The sequence below is a fragment of the Camelus ferus genome, chromosome 12 (assembly GCF_009834535.1).
Source record: "Camelus ferus isolate YT-003-E chromosome 12, BCGSAC_Cfer_1.0, whole genome shotgun sequence".
In the NCBI taxonomy this organism is placed as follows: domain Eukaryota; kingdom Metazoa; phylum Chordata; class Mammalia; order Artiodactyla; family Camelidae; genus Camelus; species Camelus ferus.
The window spans coordinates 60,732,668-60,754,379 of record NC_045707.1 but is presented as its reverse complement, the minus strand read 5'-3'; the positions used below and the strand labels follow the sequence as shown (position 1 = coordinate 60,754,379).

General features: G+C 33.1%; 1 protein-coding gene across 8 annotated transcripts in view; it reads right to left on the bottom strand.

Annotated features, from left to right (window-relative positions):
- OSBPL8 (oxysterol binding protein like 8) overlaps window positions 1-21,712 on the bottom strand; it is a 133,800-nt gene that overhangs the window by 33,479 nt on the left and 78,609 nt on the right. For 7 of the 8 annotated variants that reach the window (XR_004324806.1, XM_032493725.1, XM_032493724.1 and 4 more), the window contains 4 exons: window positions 9,641-9,711; window positions 4,182-4,259; window positions 2,254-2,355; window positions 187-390 (listed from right to left, as the gene is read on the bottom strand). Coding sequence is in view for 7 of the 8 variants with exons in the window: in XM_032493725.1 (XP_032349616.1) it covers window positions 187-390; window positions 2,254-2,355; window positions 4,182-4,259; window positions 9,641-9,711 (455 nt within the window). In the remaining variant the exon portion in view is untranslated. Of the gene's footprint in view, window positions 1-186; window positions 391-2,253; window positions 2,356-4,181; window positions 4,260-9,640; window positions 9,712-17,405; window positions 17,706-21,712 lie in introns of those variants that run through there. The other variant, XM_032493727.1, reaches the window with a different exon arrangement.

Genomic DNA, 21,712 nt, shown 5'->3' with positions numbered 1-21,712 from the left:
AGGTAAACAAAGCCTTTTGGTGCACATTTCATTACGGGTAGAGACAGAAAGAAGAATAATGTGATTGAAAACAGAAACAAATTTGTAAGTCCTGGCAGAGGACAGCAATCATTCATTGACTTATCTCAGCTCTACTCATAGACTGACATCTTTACCTTTTCCTCTATATAGCAAGTGCTTACTTACCTTCACTGCCCAAATAGACTGCTCCAAAGGATGGAAAAGTTTAAAACAAAAGCCATCCTTTTTTGATGGACGCTCAATGATTTCACAGGCATTCAGAAGTACTGTTCCTACCCATTGACCATTTTTTTGGGTTTTATAGATCAGTAGCACCCCGGGTTTCAACACACACCACAATTTGGTCCAGCTCTTTAGAGTACCACGAATCTAAAGAAAGATAAGTTTATTTAATAAGTAAAGCTCTATTTTTCTCTTTCTGCTCCACAAGATACAAACAAAATAATGGCATATAGGATGTTTTAATCTAAAATTTCCATAAAATGTACACTTTAGATTCACAAGACATGTTTTTTCAGTTACTAAATGGCAAGCAATGACAATAAATGTTAAAATAGCATGACTTCTGCTTCAGAGGAACTTAAATTCTAGTGGGAGACTCTGTCAACAGTTTCAAAATAATGTACCAAGTAGAATGATTTTCCTAACCCTCCTGGCCAGGTCAGGGGCCATTAAAATATAGTTTCCTAGTACTGAGATTCTCCTCTTTGCATCTGTCACAGCTATGATGTTATTTGTCTGAGTATAAGATTTTTTTACCTCTTAAGAATTTTAACTCTTACCACTGCATTAGCTGTGCTTAAAACACTGCCAGCACACAACAGACATTCCCTAAATAGTCAGTGAGTGGTAGGGAGAGGGAAGAACCTCTTCTTAGCCCCTAAAATTACCTTCTCTATGTTTGTTCTTAGCAATTATATAAAATGTGTCATACAAATTTCTTGGGAGAAATTTCAAAACACAAGTTACATGAATCTCTCTCTAGTCTCATAAAATGCTCCTCATCCTAGATTTAGTGCTATGTTGATAATAATTCTCTAACTAGTTTTCCCTATGAATTTTTATTTCTGTAATCCATTAAAATTGTTTCTATGCAAGTCACTGAATTCACAATACTAAAAAAAATGCTAATATAATATTTAGATTAAAAACTAGGAATTATCCTCACTTTTACTTATTATATAAAACATCTCCTTTCTCAATGTACTTACATGAATTATGAAATAAATATAAAGTTCCCTAACCCCACAAATAGGCATACCACAGTAAATCTAAACAAGAAAAATTTAGAAAGTGGAAGTCTGAAGCCAGGCATGAAGAAAAGAGAAAATCTTTTTTTAAAAAGTAGGAGTATATGTAAAAGAGAGAAAGACAAGAGATGTCAAAGGAAGAGTTATGCTGAGACAACATTCTGGATCTTGGAGATGTGACAGTAGAAAATGGATGGCAATTTATCAGAATGAAGGTAAGATTTAGAAAGTCAGCCAGGGGATGTGTTGGGGACTTCCGGCAGGTTGGTTGGGGAAGTCCAATGTCAGAAGAAAAGACTAGGTTTAGGTCTGAAAAACACAAATGAGATCTGGAGCTTAAAGACTTAGTAAGTAGAGCCAATAAAAGTCAGAAGGTGTTTTCAGCATAACACTGAGGAAGATCCCAGTATTACTAAACTATCAAAGAAAGTATCACTAGACTTCCAAGTTAGTAAGAGAACTTCCATGACAGATCTCACAAGAATTTTAGGTTGGAGGTTGTACCTACTCTTGGGGAAAGTAGAAATAACCAGAGGCCAAAAAGTATAAGGTATGGAAACAGCAATACGAATGTTTTTCTGAAAATTAATGCTTTTCAAATGATAACTTTTATATTAACTTTATCTCATATCTTCTTAAAAATGCACATATACCAACTCTACAATAATAATGAATGACAATTTGAATAGCAAAGTATTTATAGCATATGGATTAGACTATATAATGTCACACAAACCAAAAAGCCTTTTTAAAAGAGCTGCTTATTTGAGGTTGTTGTCAAGATAGACAACATTAAGGTTCCTTCTCTCCATTAAGACTGCAGCATAGATCCTTTGGGATACAATTAATAGTTTCTTCATCAGTGGAAAACAATCATCCTAGGAGTTGTTTTGTCTTGTAGGCTTTCGGTGCACTCTGGGCTTTCCTATTCCTATAAGTAAATATCCAACTGATTTGAATTCAAGAGTCAATACAAACTGACCTTCAACCAATCAGCCATAACAATAACAGAAGGGTCTGTGATTGTACTGAGTAACTCCTTTGTGGCTCTTTTCTTTTCCTCTCGGTAATTTTTCTTTTGTACCTATTTTATAGAAATAATGGAAAAATTAAAAATTCATTAGAAATAGGCAATTTCTTTTCAATTTTTTAGCTCTATAGAAATGTAGAGTATAAAATTCTAAACCTCTTTTAGAATTCTAGCATCTTAGGATAGAAGAACTTTTTTTTAAGAGCTGGTAGGACTTTTTAGACAAGACAGGTTAGAATCTAATTCTTCTGATCATAAGTCCAGTTCTCTGTATATTTTTAAAGAATTTTACTTTTTTTTAAATGACACATGAATATGATCACATGGAAAAAATGTCAAACAACATAAATAAAGCTAAAAGCAATTTTTATTTGACCATATCCTATTCTGATCCCTAGAATTGATCACTGTTAACCTTCTGGAAAACACTGTTCTTTCAAGCCTTTTCTTTGTAAAAACCTATCGAAATATGTAGATTGGTTGATTGATTGATTGATTGATTTTTAACACATAAAAAAGGTTCTCCTATGCAGTATTTTTTGAAGCGTTTCAATTCTATTTCCACTTCATGTCTACCTCGTTCTTTTAACTGCTACGTAGGATTCTCAGTATGAATAAAATACTAAGAGGTAACATTTACTAGGCACTTTCTGTGTACCAGTCACTTTTCTAAGCATTTTACATGTATTACCTCATTTAATCCTCCCAATAACCTTGAGAAGTAAGATTATCATTATCTTTATTTTACAAATGAGAAAAGTGAGGCATAGACTTGCCCAGGACCACATAGCTAGTAAGTCATGGAGGCAGAATTCAAATAGAGGCAGACTGGCTCTAAAAGATACGCTTTTAACCACCAAGCTATGGTGTTTCTGTAATTTTTCTTAATATATTCTCTTACTGATGGAAATCTATTCTGTTGTCAGTTTTTCATATTACAAACAATGCTGCAATTGTTTACAGCTGACAATTTTGCTCTTTCCTGATACTAATACATAAGATATAGATAATAAAGAAACCACAACAGTGAAATGAATTCATTCAAATTATTAAAGTTTTACCCTTCTTAAGTCACTTCTGAGGTAATTTGGGACGGCAGCAATGGATTAATGCAATCTTATCATTGTTTCAGTTGTTATTATATGGATGGGAGAAGATAACCTATCTGTGGTTTTTTTAACACAAAAATCTTCCTAGTTGCATTTAATGATAAAAAGACTACATAACACATAACAATTTTAATAATTATACAGTCAAAAAATTTTGAACTCTGGTCTTTATTATATTAATATGCATATCCAAATTAACACATTTGATATGGGATTGCAAATGCAAATACATACAGGATCAGATACGAAAAAGGGGGCAGGGTGCAAAACAGAGCACACGGGAATCAAGAATCATTTGGAAAGCATGTGGTCCTTAAGGTCCAGGCAGGCCCAATATTATATATATCTTGAGAGAAGCTGGAAGTCTAGGCTTGTAATTGTTGGCTCTAATTTTTAAAACATTGGGTAGGTCAAATAAAATATATCTACCTGTGGGCCAAATTTAGCCCATGACCTAGCAATTAGTAAACTCAAATTTCAGAGGGTACTGGAGCTTCCTGTCAGGTGTTCCAACAGCACAGTGATGTGTCTGGCTCAAGTACAGCTGTGCAGAAACTTCTAGTCCTTGGCCCCTAGAGCACCCAGTTGAGCCCAGAAACAACATTGGGACAGTCATCAAAGAGTCTTTTCAGTTGACTTTAGTGTGCCACACAAACATTAACATTTTTTTCTTCCTTTAGGAAGACTTATTTTTTTCTTTATCTTGTTAGCCTACTCCCAAAAGCATATGCAAAGCGTAACGTTAGTTATGAAATAACCATGAAAACTAACCTTGAGAGATTCTTTTTTTGTGAGCTTGCTTGAAGCTGAACTATCCTTCTCCGACCCATTATAAAGTTTAGATTCAGACTGAAATCACACAGAAATGAACAAATGAGAAATAATAATTAAAACCATCACTTATTCTATAACTACATATGGTATATAAAAATTAGTGTTAAAACTATATTTGTGACATTCTTCCCAAAATGTCAATTTTCAAATACCGATTTTCCTTATACAGTATTTGGGTCTGAAAACTAATCCACATTAAATCCACAAAAACAAAAAAATAAAAAACTAATCAATAAATTAATTTATAATGGGAGGTTAAATAAGATAATGTTGGTAAATTTTTGCATTCCGTTTTCCAGAGTATTTCTGAAAAATACAATTGTTTTACACAATTACTTAGTTATTTTTAGGACAAAAGTATCCAAAACAATGTAATTTTTTAACAGCTGAAATGTTCTTAAAAAACAAAACAAAACCCAAACCATGTGCATTCTAGCAAGTTGCTGCATACATTGCCCTGTTGCTACGCCTTCTCCAATGGGAAGAAATACAAACATCTCAGAAACTAGTATTGAAACAACCTATCTAATTTGTACAGTGTTTAAAAAACCGATATTCCTAGCATCCACTTCTTCCTACCTATCCAGTATCCTAAATTATTATTAATGTCTTAAACTCTTTTCTTGATTTTGTTTATACTTGATATTTCAATTTGATCTTCATAAAAACCTTGAAAAACAGGCATAACAAGTGGTTTTATCTGCATCTTACAAATCATGAAAAGGAGGCTCAGGGAGGTTGATTTTCTGAACAATCAGTCAATTGCAGGGATCAGGACCTGGGTCTCCTAATCCAGCACTCTTTCAAGGAGACTACATTCTTCCACCAGAGTAGAGTAATATAAAACTAAAAACTGTTCTTATAAATCCTAGAGCAATAAAATTGAACATATTCCTTTACTGCCCTATGTTTTCATTTTTACCTATTGTTAGACACGAGAGAAGGTGCAGCATTACTCTCACTGCCAATAAGGTATATGGGGCTTGATCCAAATGGCAGCTTTCAAATGTTTAATGGCCAGATCTGCATAGTATCATTAGATGTGATCAAGGACAAAAAACTTTGGGCATAAACTCCCTCACTCAATGAGATCCATGAGGACAGGGGCCATGTTATTCATCAACTGTACCAAGGTATCATCTGGGGAAAAGGAAGGGCTCAATAAATACCTGATGAATTAATAAAATGAAAATGAAATTAATATCTGCAGCTCATTTCTCTCATCTCTCCTGAAAACGCCTCTGCTACTCAGTACAAAATATGATTATGGTGATGGTAATAACTGGCTGAAGTGGATGGGAACTGCAAACTACACTCAGTGGGGAAGGTGGGGATTAACCAAATTAAAATTTTAAGAATTGTACTTGAAACTCATATTGTTTACTCCCATGATGATGGAATATATTGTGATATCCAAACAATTCCACAAAAGGCCTCAAGCCAAACAGTTCTGTCCTCTCCTTGCCCCTGGAAACCCAAAGATGACCACTACTGTCAGAGGAATACGATGGTTTCTATTTCCCACAGCTTAAAAGGAAAATGTGTATTATAATGTACTTCTTAGATGCTATTTTTTAATTGAAGTACAGTCAGTTACAATGTGTCAATTTCTAATGTACAGCACAATGTCCCAGTCATGTATTTATACACATACATTCATTTAGATACTATTAAGTAAAAAAATACTAACAGTATTAGCTTAAAAGTTAATGAAAATGAATGGCTGTTTAACTCTTTACCAAACACTATGATAAATACTTTATGTGCCCTACCTCATTTAATCCTCAGAGCGACTCTATGAGATCGCTGTAGTATCCCCTTTTTGCTAACAAGGAAACTAAGACTAACAGATGAAATAACTTCCCAAAGTCACAGAGCCATAAGTAGATGATCTGGGATTTGTACTCTGGTGTGCCTAATTTTCAGTGTCATGGTCTTAACCATCTCACTACACTGATTTCTTACCTTTTAAAACTGTTCATACAGAATCTTAGACCCAAATTTAAGACTTACTTTCATGAACAGTAGGAAATCTATTTCCTCAGACATGACAAGATCTGGCTTGGAGATTCCTAAAAGATTCTAGTATATAAGGGACCAGCAGTCCAGAAGGGAGTCACATGAGCTTCATAAATTACAGCACACATACTTCAAGGAATGCTTGCCATACTGTGCAGCTAGTTCTAAAAATAATAATAGTAATAATCCAGTACCAAGTTCTGTAGTCTTCTTAACAGTTATTACCTAAGTTTTCTAAATCAACAAATGACCTTTTAAATACCAAAAATTATAAACTGTTTTTGTTGGAAATACTTTACTAACCTAAGTTTTCCTTCTTTTATAACCTTACTGACCACTGTCTTAATGATGACACTTTACGGACTGTGCTACTATGAGAAGTTATTCAATCTCTTCCAATCTTAGTTGTCTCATTTGTAAATGAGGACATTCCTACCACCTCACAGGGTTGCTCTGAGGGTTAAGTGAGGTTGTGTGCATGATGTTTAACATAGTACTTGGTATATACTGTGTTTCAGGTTTGTGACAATCCTCTAGATTGCAAGTGCTGTCAAAAATATGACCTTTAAATAAATGGAACATTAACATGTGAGAATACTTTAGACTTGCTTTGAAAACTATAAAATACCGCAGATATGAGGAATAATAACAATAATGATAAGTTACTATGACTCTATCAGAGATTTTGGTTTGGAAAGGTTTTATTCTTTTTAAATGTCCAAGTAAATATATTTTTTATAGCAATTGATATATGACTTAGCAAACGTACAGGCAAGCAGACTGATGGCTGGAGAATCAAGTCAAGAGATCCAGGCTCAGAAACCTATTATCCTGGTAATAGGACTCCTTTTTATCCCACTGGACATATTACTCATGCTGGTAGTTCCTTTCATTGAGATGGACAAATAAAAATTTACTTAAAAATGATCATGGGAAGACGGGATGATTTCATTAAGTGATTTCTCCAATTCACTCATTTATAAGATGCGTGAGATCTTGCATTTATTTTAAAAATAGCAGGGGTTGGGAGGAAGAAGGATAGTACTTACTGATCTCAATTATGTATTTTTAAGAAATAACACTTAACCGAATCCAATGACCAAAATGACAGTATTGATACTTTTTGCATCAAATTCATAAGAATATAAGATTAAAATGACTTAATGGTCTCAGTTATGCAGATCAGTCATAGAAGAAATAACAAAATTTTGTTTCCCAAAGTTACTTGGGTAAGAACAAAATCTTCAGAATTCCATCAGAATAAGTTTTCATGATAAATACATAAATTTTAGGATTGTTCTGAAAAACAACAGACTAGGATATACATTAAAATATTTAAGGACAAACTAATGACTGCAACTCTTAAACTAACAGAATGAAGCAAGATCAAATCTAAATTAAGACAGAATCAGTAAGATTTAGCTCTTGGAAAATAACAGGATAAGTACAATTTTACTTATACCGAACAGTTACCATGTCAAGAAGCCCATTCATTCACTATAGTTCTTTATTCAAAGGAAGAAAATAAATTCTCAAATACATATTATTAACCAAGTACTTGTCAGGCACTTGCAGCATCACGATCTGGGAGGCAGACCTTATCTTCTTTGTTCAGGTAAGAAAACTGAAGCCACTCTGAATTCTAGCTCTACCACTTTGACCCTTGGAGAGTTATTTAACTTCTCTAAGCTTCAGTTTGTTCACTTATAAAATGGGGCCAATAATGCCTGTCTTCTACTATTGCTATGAGAGTTAAAATGACACTTAGCAAACTCTTAATGCGAAGTAGCTATTAATATCATTGTAATTAGCATCTAAGAAGTCACAGGTAATATATGAGAGTCAAGACTCAAACTGACTTTTATGACTTTAAAGGAATGAGTGCTTGCTATACAGTAGAACTTCCTGAATAACAGAAATGTTCTATATCTGAGTTGTCCAGTATGGTAACCACTAGCCATATGTGGCTATTGGGCTATTGAGATGTGGCTAGTGTAACTGAGGAACCAAATTTCTAGTTTTATTTAATTTTAATTAATTTAAATTTAGAGAATCGTATACAACTAGGTGCTATTGTACTCAAAAGTACAGTTCTAAAGCCTATGCTTGCTTTTTTCATTAATGCACACCTCTTCATTAGGTATGTAAACTTGCTTTTCAGGCTCCCTGGCCTCCTCACCCCATCCGCCTCCCACTTAGAGACTACGGGTAGATGGCTGTGGTAGGTAGGTCTGGGGTTTAGGCTTTTGAGTAGGAATACCACTAAACATTACATTCACCAATTCTGGTATTAACTGCTTGAAAATAGGTTTTAAAAATTCCATAAATTTTATTGTATTTTTAACCATAGAAGAACCAAGATAAATTATTTCCCCTTTAATTATACATTTCATATAAAATGATAAAAGCATTTCTCACATATACATTATACAAAGTACTACTAAACTTTCATCCTAAGTACTTATACACATAGAAGTATATAGGATGGACCTTTATGTAATGAATACTTGAACAGTTAAATGTGAATAAAATTTGTATAAAACATATCATGGAAAATGATGAAAACATATCATGGAATCCTCTCAACCACTCTCAAGAACAAAAACAAAAAATGTACGGTTTTAAAAGCAAAGCCTACTGCTGAGAATAGCAGAGAATTTACTACCTTAAGTAATAGATTTTCTTACAGTCATTGAAGTTTGATTCCACAAACAAAAAAGCTTCTCCTGCTACTAAACCTGACCAGAAATAACAGTCAAAAGTCAAATCCACTGACAAATTATAGAAAATCTAGTGAATTACAAACCCACAGGAAAGCCAATGCATCATACAGTGCTTCTCAGATTTGGATAGTACTCTTAAAGAAAACATTCTCACAGGCTTAAGAATATGTACAAGTATGCCAGTTTGAGAATTACTAATTTAGGGAACTATGTCTTATTCTAAGAAGATGTCTTTCAATTGCAGGCTATTACAGCAAGAGATGTTTGGCTTTTAACTGGTAAAAAAGTACATATTCTGATTGTCATTTGAATGAACCCAAAACACGTAAGGATTAAAAAATAAATAAATAAACCCTCACTATTTCTCTACATGGAATCCTGAGACTTCGTTTAAGATGTACTGCTTTAGCAGACATACCAGAAACAGTATCCCTCCAGAGAGAACTCTGGTTACCAACAGGTTGTATTTCCAAGTAAACAACAGCACCTAAATCAGTCCCAGTGGAAGTTTCCCTTTTTCATACATACTACACGGTTCAGATATACCAACATAAAAACATCCCATAAAAATCTGATAGGATTTCAGTGTTAATTCACCCATCTTAAATATTAGAAAAATGTCATGATTATATTTGAAGATAACAATAAGCTTACCTTGCTCTTTGACATAGAAAGTGAAGATTCATCCTTATTTTGAGAAATGTCTTCCTTTCCTCTTTCAAAACCTTTAAAAACATTGTCATTATCTCAGCATTACTAGATTTGAACACATATAGGCGTTAAAAAGCAAATGCACAGAAGTTACTCAATTTCACCTATACACTGTATTTGATGTACATCAGTGCAAGAAACCCAGACTGAACACACAGTTTTAAACTATTATAGTTTAAAACCTTCTAAGGGATCATCTCTAGGACAGTAATTCCTTAGAATAAATCCAGGCTTACAGAGGCAATGATGTCTTTTCCTGAACCCATCAACATAAGCTAAATACCTCCTAGAGCACTTGGCATGAATTCAGGACCTCAGGACTCAATGAGCTTTTATTTCAGTTAGCAGTTGTGTCACAAAGAATCCTAACTGATAGAACCAACCCGTTATACTTTTCACACCTATTGCCAACCTGGAAAACAATTCCAGAATTGGTGATAAAAGACGACTAGGGAAATAAATTTGAATTGAATGACAGACTTTAAAAAAAAATCTAATAATGTGCTTATTGTGAGAATTAAATGAGGATGCATAGAAAGCACTGAGCATAGTATTTGCACACAGTATGCATTCAGTTAACGCTGACCCTTAAAATTATCATTGTCACTGACTATTGCTATATAAATTCTAACAGGATGAATTTAAAATATATGAGTACACTAGGATAAACACACACACCTGTAATCACGTAACACAATATGTAACACAATTAACAAGTTAATGTTCTAAGGGTGCAATTAAGAAAGTTAATGCTGAGATTCGTGTGGCAGGCATTAGAGCAGCAATCTTTTAAAATATTTTAATGAAGTTCTTTCTACTTTTGAGGGCAAGTAACAGTAACTCTTCCCGACAATTAGTTGTTCTGAGTCCAATAAAAGCTTATATTAAAAATACATGGACAGTCATTCATAAATCAGCACTTAAAAAGTCATCAGTGGTACCATTGCCTAAAGCATTTAAAAATCATTTCCTGCATATCAGTGATACCATTTACTCTGTATTTGATTTATATTAGCCAAAAAAAAAAAAAATCCATTTTCCTAATTCAGAGATTTTACTGGTTTTTTTTTTCTATAATACAAAGAAGGAATTTTTCCCCCCATCTCTGGTAAGGAGTAAGATCAGTCAATCCCAAAACTGAGGCGGCGGGGGGGGGGGGGTTGAGGGGGTTGGAAACTGTTTTATAAATGCAACACGGAATTTTAAATAAAAACGTACCAGAATTTGAAACTTTAGTGCAAAGCAAACCAAAATTACATAATTCAGTTTAAAAATTCTAAATATTTATCCAGAGTAATAAACATTTTATGTAATAAGTAATTCTCAGTACTAGTGAACTAAAAAATTATTTCAAAGAACTTCTAAATATATATACAAGAGAACAAATATTTTCTAAAAGTATAAATTAAATGGAAAAAAAAAGTCTTTTTTTATTCCTATAAGAACAGACTTACTTCAATTTCTCTAACATGGGTTTGGTTTCAGCTGAATCTAGACCAATCCATTTATTAGACTAAGAAAAACACCCACTTCACTGTGTCTCCATTCATATATTATTTTAAAACATAACAGTAAATTAAAGTAGAAGTTATAAATCTGAATAAGACTTTTTTTAACATACAACTGTGTCTTGCAAAACGTTTCAAATGTTAGAAAAGGACTTTCATAAACCTAGGTTGTATATTATCTGTCAGACCAATAAATGAATCCCATTTTAAAAGATTTTCTATACCTCCAACTTGCAAATCAAATCATTATTTTAAAAGCTGGCCCTGATGACTGCCAAGTTATTTAAAATTACAGCAGGATAAAGCAAAAGGCTAAGTTTGATCAAATACTTTGAGTTTCAACTAAATGCAAGTAAGTAGATGATTAGCATAAAATGCAAAGACCATATTAAAATGTTCAAAAGCCTTAAAAAGAAAATACTGCCATATTGTACACTAAGTTTTTAAGGGTAATTCCAAGGTAAACAAAGCAAAAATCATCACATGAGGAGGGAGGGTATAGCTCGGTGCAGAGTGCATGTTTAGCATGCATCAAGTCCTGGTTTCAATCCCCAGTACCTCCATTAAAAATAAATAAATAAGCCTAATTACCTCCCCCTGACAATAAAAAAAATTTAAAGTGGGGAGGGTATAGCGCAAGTGGTAGAGCACATGCTTAGCATGCATGAGGTCCTGGGTTCAATCCACAGTACCTCCATTAAAAAATAATAATAAACAAACAAACAAACAAACAAACCTAAGTACCTCCTCTCTAAAATAAAAAATAAAAAAATAAAATGAAATGAAAAAGCATCACATGAAAGTTTCTTTCTTTAGACTGGATAAAGCTGGCTTCCTAAAAATGTGCAAAAGAATCTTTACCTTAAAATGTCAGTTCAGAAAGTATATTAGAAGCCAAAAGGGCTCTGCCAAAATACTTCTTAGGCTTTTATTTATTTTCTATCATGTGTGGGGATTTAAAATTACTTTAAAATCACTCCTTTACTTTTTTTAATGTGATATTTATAGACAAAATCTTGAATGGTTATTGACCATTATCAATAATGTAGAACAGTTTCAGATCACAACTTTTCACCAAGTTTGCTTGTTAGTGACATTAGGTAGTAATTTTTCTTCCTACTATCCTCCTCACTGCCACCATGACATAGAAACCTACATCCCCATCACAGTGGCTAAAAGGACTAATACCATCCAAAATACAGGTTAGAATATGGAGCAACTGGAACTCTGTTCACTACTGGTGGGAATATAAAGTGCATGATCATTATGAAAAACTATTTGACAGTATTTACTGAAGCTAAAAGTACTCTTATTCTAACACAGAGCAATTCTGATCCTAAATACACCCAGCAGAGATGAGTGCATATGTTCATTAAGACATGTACAAAAATGTTCACAGTAGCTTTATTCATAATAGCAAAATCTGAAGCCAACTCAAATGGCTGTTCATAGTAGAATAAACGAACACATTATATTACATTCACACAGCAGTGGAAAAGAATCAATTACCACTACACAAAACACCACACAGAATATTAAGTGAAAGAAGCCATGTCTCCTCATCCCCCCTCCCCAAAGCACATACCATATGATTCCATTTATATGAAGGTCAGGAACTAACAAACCTACTCTATGATGTTAGAGGTTGGGACAGTAGTTTATCTTTGTTGTAGGAGGAACTGACTAGGAGGGGCATGAGAGGGTCTTCCGGGGATCTGGGAAGTGGTTACACATTTTGTTACACAGCTAAAAATACAAAAAGTTGTGCACTTAACTATGTGTAAGTTATGGCTCTATAAAAAAATAAATAAAAACTCAGATATCCTTCCCTACTCTTCCAGTTTATTATATCTCTCTTGCTTTGACATTCTCTCTTACTTGGTCTATATCCCTTTAACCTATTCTGCTCCTGGCTGGTTCTGATTGTGTAAGCAGCTTTTGGCAGGAAACAGCTCTCTACATGAGGCCCCTCTTGTCTCAGCAGAAATCTTCAGAGTTGGTTTTTGCAGGCACTGAGTCCACCACCTCCTCAGATTGCCGACATTCTGGTTAAAGCAACTTTCCTTTCTACCAATATTTGCCTCTCTTGAGTATTGATTTTTGAGCAGCAAGAGCTGGACCTGAAGTTTGGTAACCACTCATCAGCAAAGATGGTAATTATAATGATAATTAACCTAATAACATTAATGAAAACAACAATAAAGCAATAAATATCCATTTGTAGGAACACGTGTAATTGTAAGACACTATGCTAGATGGTTTACTTCTTTGAAATCTTTAAAACAATGCCACACTCCACCCCTAAATATTAGGTATATTCTATATAATTGAAAAAAGTGAGGTTTACAGATATTAAGTAACTTGACCAATGTCAGTAAGTGGTAGTAACAGAGCTGATTCAAACTTAGGACTAACTCTAAAATTCATGCTATTTCTAGAATGCCAGGGTGTCTCTCAAGATTCATGACCAAACTCTTCTGGGAGGTCCTGCTTTGACTGTATAGGCATAGTTCGTTGTCCCCTCCTCTGAAGCAAATCATCTCATACCTGTTTGTACTACTGTATTTATCACAATGTACTTAAATTATTTGTTTTCTTTTTCGTGTCCCTTACTTGACTGTGAGTTCCTGAAAAGAAGGGTCTAATTCTTATTCATCTTTCAAATACAGAGTTTGATAAAGTGATCCAAAAACTAATAAAGTGGACTCCACTTTTACTTGTAGTGTTTTTTTAAATATGTGAAATATAGCACGCCTTCAGATAAATGCATACAACATAAACATGTAATTTAATGTATATAGTATCTGCATAACCACCACCCAAATCAAGAAGTACTAATTGTCAACATCCTGTAAGATCCACACTCCACCTGCCCCATGTCATTCTGGATCACAATCTATCTACTTTTTTTTCCCTCAAAAGTTAACTACCTTGATTTTTGCAATTATATTTACCAGCATGTCATAGCAGGTATTTCGTTCATTTTCACTGCTGAGTAGAATCCCACTGCATGACTATATCACTATCCATCTATTGTTTCGACTGTTTCTAGTCTCTCTTATGAACACTGGTGATACAAATATTCTTGGAAATGTATCCTAGTAGACAAATATATCCACGAGTTTCTCTAAGGTTTAAAATAATCTAGAAGAACTCCTGGATTAGAGTATATGTGTGTCTTTACCTTTAAGAATACCAAATTGCTTACCGATTTGTTTATTTTTCCACTAACAGTGTGTAGTAGTTCTTCTTTCTCCATATCCATGGTAACATCAATACTGACAAATTTTTAGTATTTTTGCCAGTCTTCTGGCTGTGTGTATCAATGGTAAATCAATGAGATTTTGGTTTGCATGTCCCTGATTACTAATGACGTTGAGCGCTTTCTCATGTGAATTACCATTTTCATTTTCTCTTTTGTGAAGAACCTCTTCAGATTCTTTGTGCATTAAAAAAAAAATTCAGTCTATCTTTTTCTTATTGATTTATATAGGAATTTTTGATGTATTTCAAATACTGGTCCTTTGCCAGCAAAATTTATTACAAATATCTCTCTATTCTATGGCTTGTCTTTTAATTCTCTGCAGTTTCTTGAGATGAACAGTTCTTAATTTTAATATAGTCAAATTTAGGAATCTCATTCTTTCCAACAGTTAGTACTTTTTGGTCTTAAGAAAGTCTTCCCTAAATCTGTAGGTCATGAGGATATTTTCCAATAATATAGTATAGATAGAGTTTACTTTCTCCTATTAATTCAGTGGAATATTATTCCTGAATAAATAAGCACTCTGTCCTTAACTTCAAATTTGTTAACAGAATATAAGTGCTATCAGCACTGATGAGGTATAACTTTTTTATAAACTTGCACTAAAATTTGGTTCATTAATGCTTAAATATAATAAAGCAAGTTTTATGCTGCTTCCATCTCATTAAAATGAGATTATATACACATATCTACAAATACAAATTTAAAATTTACAAAATATAAAATTGCTACATTAACTATATTGAACAGAGGCAAGAATCAAGAAATTATACAAGAAAAAATCTTTGAAACGTAAAAATATACTAAAAAGACATCTACCTATGCACTAAACCCCACAAAGAGTGTTTATAAATTTTCTTGCTCAGCTGCTCCAAGTTTATTTATTCCAATTTTTAGGTACATGGACAGAGGGTGCCATTTCTTTATTATAACACACCATAAAGAAAAAGGCCATACCAATATATTCCTTAAGGTAGAAGTGACAAAAAAAGGGGGGGGAAAAAGTTTTTCCTAAGGAAAAGTGAAATGGAAAAAAAAAAAGGGTTGTGCTCAAAGTAGTAAAACGAAGTTATCTTTAAATATCTCTAAGGTAGAACCTCTCCTTCTCTAATGATGTCAGATAATAACAATGAAATGTCCCAGCAAAAAATATTTTCACTTTTAACTTAATACATAAAGCCACTTCTCTGAAGTACCTAATTCCATTCTACTTCTTATTTTACTGATAAAATAAAACATATTTTAAAGAGCTTTTTATCATGGCTGGTTGTAATACAACTGTTGGTTGTATTAAGGGTAATACAGAAGTATCCCTATGAATATGATTTTTCTCTATTTCAAGGATTAGAATACAAAGATAACCATTTACTTTTCCATTCAAACAAATTGATCTAGGATGATCTTCAATATATTCTTTATTGTCAATATAAACTGACAATTCTGTCTTCAATTACCTAGTTAAACATCAAACTTCTAAAAAGTGAAGTTTTCTTTTATTTATTAAGGTCATCTGATTATTTTTTATATTAAGTAAACCCGTGGTATGAAGGTCAGCAAACGTGCTAGTAAGCTTGCTGGCTTAAAAAAAAGAAAAACAAGGAGATGGAGACAAATACAGAAATGGAACTAAGTCACATTGTGAAGCAAGAAAGTATTTAAGAATATTAAAAAAACTTAGGTATTTTCTGAGCCACTTTTGAACAAAGACAAATAATAAAATTTACACCATTTTGAGAACCCTAGGAAAGATGCATGATAGTGACCATGCTACACTAAGAAGACTGAACACGGATTAAGAATGCTGTTTAAAGCTTATGCTACTTAGGGAACAGTTCAGGACTATGGTTTCCAAATATTTTCAGAAACAAGTTAGAAAAGAAAATGAAATCAGTGAATTTATAACAATTTATTTAACTGCCCAGGTAACACTTTCTATAAAGTGTTTTGTATAAAGTGTTACAAAGTTTCACTATTTCAAAAGAATGCATATACTGCCTATCAGCATGAATATTCACAAAAAGCCAAGAATAAAGGTTAGAGTGAAAACAGAAAATATAAATCAAATTTCACAAAATACGTGTCAGAAAAATATATAAACGATTAAAACAAACACCAGTTTCAGTCAATATTTCTTTGCTGTGAGTGTTAAAAAAAATTTTTGTTTTAAAAGAAAACACATATAATCTTAAAAAGTAGATATAATTATATAGCAGCTTAAAATTTTGAAAAGAAACTAAAGATTGTTTATTTTTTAAAATGTATATCCCAATATATGCTACAATAAATCTTTTTCAAACAATAAAAGATCATTTTACATCTATATCTCACTGATCAATTGTTTAATGTCTAAATCATAGCCATCAAATGCCTAATTTCATTTAATAAATATTACCCTAAAAATAACATTTTTTAGCAAAAACTCATTGTACACAAACATCAAAGAACAAGAAATAAGGCATTTCAAAAATTATATTTAGGTAGTCAGGACTTAAGCTACTAAAGTTTGAACTAAACATCAATTTTCATATAGTTACTATTTTGCAGAAAATATTAATATTAAATATGTGGGTTTCATTTGCAAAAATCTCAGAGCAATTTGTTTATTTATAGAATTTTACATTTTTCTCAAGTCCAGAAAAAGGCTTTAGTTTTATCAAAAGATTATAATATTTATTTGTATAATTAAAGCAAAAATTCATGCTACAAGCCCTCAAGATTCATACTTTATTGAATCATTAGTTCTCAAGTTCAAGCTTAAGAGACTGTACGAGAAAATACAGGAAAGCCAAGCCTTATAGCAGCAGTTACTAAAACCTAACCTTTCACTATAGAATTGTTTAAATGAAAGCAGTTTTAAGATGTTAAAATATCTAGCTTATTTTAATGAAAAGTCCATGAGAAATTAAGAAAAGAATGCAAGATTAAACAAACAAACCTGGCAACGAAGGAGAAAGTTCATTGTATCCTCCAAATGAAGCATTCCGGACAAGCTTTCGGCCATCAATTCGTGGAGGAAATAAAACAGGCGAAACCACGGTACAGGAAGAAAATCTACGTTGTTCTGAGCCCTCTTCTTTCATGGCTTAGAAGGTCTATTTAACGTATATGCTCACCCAGAAGGCTAATTAGACCAGTATAGCAATGACAGGCTTTTCTCTCACATCCAAATATAGCAAAACCCACCAGCACAAACAAAGGACACACACATTTAACAGCAAAGGAGAAGGACCAGAGACTGTCAAATCAGCAATAAACAGATAGAGAAAGAGACAGGCAGAAGAGGCATTAAGCCAAGCTGCTGTTTTTGTTTTTTTTTTTTTTTAATGAACTGATAAACAAGAAAAGCTATTCTACTGTTTTACCTTTTTATCAAACAAGTAATGCCCTGCATTCAATTGCTGCTTTAGGAAGACAAAGCAGGATCAATATTTAGAGATTCAGAATGAAATAATAAAATCAAATTCTCTTCTTTTCTCAAAAAATGCAGTCCTCTTGTCATACCCATTATGTTTTTATAGTATCTACCACACTTCCCACCTCTTCCAATTCTTTCCTTTTCCAGTTTTTGCTTACTTCAAAAATGGATATAAATATAACACTGTTTATCTTCCCTGAAGCTTCTAGATTTATATCTAATCTACTGCTTGCTTCAGCCATGATTAAGAATTCATCAGGAAAGATATTCTTTCAAGTACAGTTTTGATGGAGTCCCACACCTAAAGCAGAGAATAAACATTTGTTTTACCTCTAGTAGGGATATATTAGTCATTAAGACAGTGTCAATGCAAATCAATCAAAAGATTAAAAGGACACCATAATAATGCTGTATGCTCCCATATGTTTCTTTGAAAGAGCTGCTATGGTTCCTTCTCATTACACTTAAAATTTTCAAAATATATAATATACCAACAAGTATTTTCACACTTAAAACTCTTCTTTAAAAAGGCAACTTTACTATCACAAGAACAAATGAAAACATCTTTTTTTCTAGATTAAAAGTAAGTGACTGGTATGACCCCACATCATTAAATCTAACAGGAAAGCACCTATAGCCAAAATAATACATGATGTCATCTCTTTATATCTAGTTTTTTAAATTCCAAAGAATTCTTTCCTAATTATATTAAAATCCATTTACCTTACTCTACACCTTAATTGAAGTTAAAAAGCTCTAAGTCAATTACTTTCTTTATATCCCCTAGATTGATTTTTCTGATCACAGTTATTTCAACCTGGAAATACACTCCCTTAGCTAGACAACAACCAATTTAATTATAACTGATTTAGCAGTTCATTTTTATAGGTATCTTACTATAAGATCTCAGTTTCCTTCTTCATTATGCATACACTTCAAGGCTGGTTCTCCACTCATATAATCCCATGGAATCTGAGACTGTTTCTCTTAGCTAGAAAGGACACTTAAAAACAAACTCATTTTCCTATACATATATTCTTTCTTGGGCAAAGGCACTTCGAAATCAATTAGTGATAAAAATAAGTAACTTATGGTTGATACCCACAACTATAACAGGTTTTGTGTTTTTTTTTAATTTTTCTCCATGTCATGAAATATAAATTACCATTAAATACAGGCAGTACAGAAATAATTATAATTAATTCATGTAATGGTGCTTGCTTTTCAAGGCATAAAGAACATAACATCACAAAAGACAATTACAGTACGATGGTTAAATAGAATTTGAATTAAAACTACCTGGGTTCAAATCCTGGTTTAATCCTAGCTGGATGCATCTGAGCAATTAACTTAATTTCTCTGGTTCTCTGCTTCCTCATCTATAAAATGCTAATAATAGTACCAATATAATAGCTTGTTACAAGGATCAAATTGGATAATATGTGTAAAATCAATAAAGCTTCCAGGTTAAAATGGTAGAGTATAGATGCTGACCTAATGTATTCCCTTCTAAAACTTGACAGAAATTACAGAAAAGGGGTATTTTTTAAAAAATGAACAAGTATAGGTATGTTTCCCACAAGTATGTACTCTGGAGAGGATTTATCAACATCAATTTGACACTGGAAAGCATGAAGTGAACTTGTAGTTACTATCGTGCAGATTCAGAAAGTTGAATCAGAAACCAGCAGCGGTAAAAACTGAGAACCAATCCTACTTTTAGCAAAAAATCCTTTTGCCCACAGCACCAAGATCAGGAGTCAGATAAGCTACTGACATCAACAATGCTAGAAGCAAGACAAAAGTACAGGCAATGCCTTAAAAGTTGGAAGGAAAGTGAATTTCAACTTAGAATTCCATACCCAGCCAAATTATCAACTACATATTAGGGTAAAATAAAGATATTTTCAGATATACAAAGTCTTAAAATTTTATTTTACATGTATATTTTTAAAGAATTTATTAGAATGGCCATTCTCACCTGGACTTCTACAATAGAATTAGGCTTAATGCACTAAAACATCCAGTCTTCAAAATGAATCAACTTTTTTCTCCCATGCATCTATAATGGCTCTACCCATGTATCATATTCTTGAGAGAATTGAGAAAATATTCACCTATATTATTTTCTATAGGCCTTCTTTACTTCCCTCTCAGGAACTCCCCTGAGAAAGGCTATACAAGAATATATACTCTACCAAAAAGTGATAGCAAATTAAGAATGTATGGAATACAAGAAACAGGATACTCACTATAAAAAGCTGTCATCATCAAAACATCTCCTACTACTGTACCATCTCTTTTTGACCCAAAGACAAATCGTGTGGGTGAGCTTTGCCCAAATTCTTTTCTGACCTTGGCTTGTTTTGACAGTATGCTGATGAAGTTTTTTTTTTCTCTTTCCCCCATTTCCTGATGTTTGGATGAACTGAGGATACTTCGAATATCCTGAAGTGTTGGGTTTTTTTAAAAACTACTTTTTAGAGCATTTTCAGGTTCACAGCAAAACTGAGAGGAAGGTACAGATATTTCCCCTATACCCCCTGCCTCCACACATGCATAACCAGAGTGGAACATCTGTTACAACCGAGGCATCTATATTAACACATCATAATCACTCAAAGCCCCTAGTTTACCTTAGGGCTCACTTCTGGTTAACATTTTATGAGCTTGGACAAATGTATAATGACATGCATCCATCATTACAATATCATACAGAATATTTTCACCTCTTCTGTGCTTCACCTCTTCATTCCTTCCTCCCCTCTAACTCCTGGAAACTACTGATCTTATTACTGTACTGTCTCCATAGTTTTTGCCTTTACCATGTCAGGTAACTGGAATCATACAGTCTGAAGCCTTTTCAGGTTGGCTTCCTTCATTTACTAATATGCATTTTAGGTTCCTTCATGGCTTTTCTTTCCTTTTTTTAAATTTTGTTTTTTTTATTGAAGTGTAGTTGATTTACAATGTTAGTTTCAGGTGTATAGCAAAGCAATTCAGTTATACATACACACATATATATTTTTTTCAGGTTCTCTTCCATTATGTTGACTACAGAATATCATTCCCTGTGCTATACAGTAGATCCTTGCTGTTTATCTATTTTATACATAGCAATGTGTATCTATTAATCTCACACTTCTAATTTTCCCTCCCCCTCCCTTCCCCTTTGATAACCATAGTTTGTTTTCTATGTCTGTGAGTCTATTTTTGGTTTGTAAATAAGATTTTGGAATAGTTTCCGAAGGATAGGTGTTAATTATCTTCTAAATGTTTGTTAGAATCCATCTGTATTTATATCATCTGTATATCTTCTTTGGTGAGGTGTCTGTTAAAGTCTTTGGCCTATTTTTTAATTGAGTTGCTGTTTTCTTACTGTTGAGTTTTAAGAATTCTTTGTATATACTGGATAACAGTCATTACTAAGTGTCTTTTGCAAATATTTTCTCCCAGTCTTTGGCTTGCAAGTTCATTTTCTTGTCACTTTCTTTTACAAAGCAAAAGCTTTTAGGTGTTCTATTTTCCACCTATTCCTGGTAAGGACATAGTGAACTAAAAGGCAGAAAATACATTTCCTGATCATATTACTACCAGATGTCTAGTACCTAAACTGCAAGCTATGATGAATCCTATGTTTCCCAGGGCTCACTTGCCCAATGCTTTCCAAAGAAGAGATTCCTCTTAAACTCAAAGAAATCAAAGCCAAACTATAATCCAGAGATTCTGTTCAGCTTATCTTCTTCTGGGAAGCACTGTCAAACAGTGGCAATACTGCTCTTTCCTTACCCAACTAGATTGTGTACTTACTTCTCAATCTTTCAAAA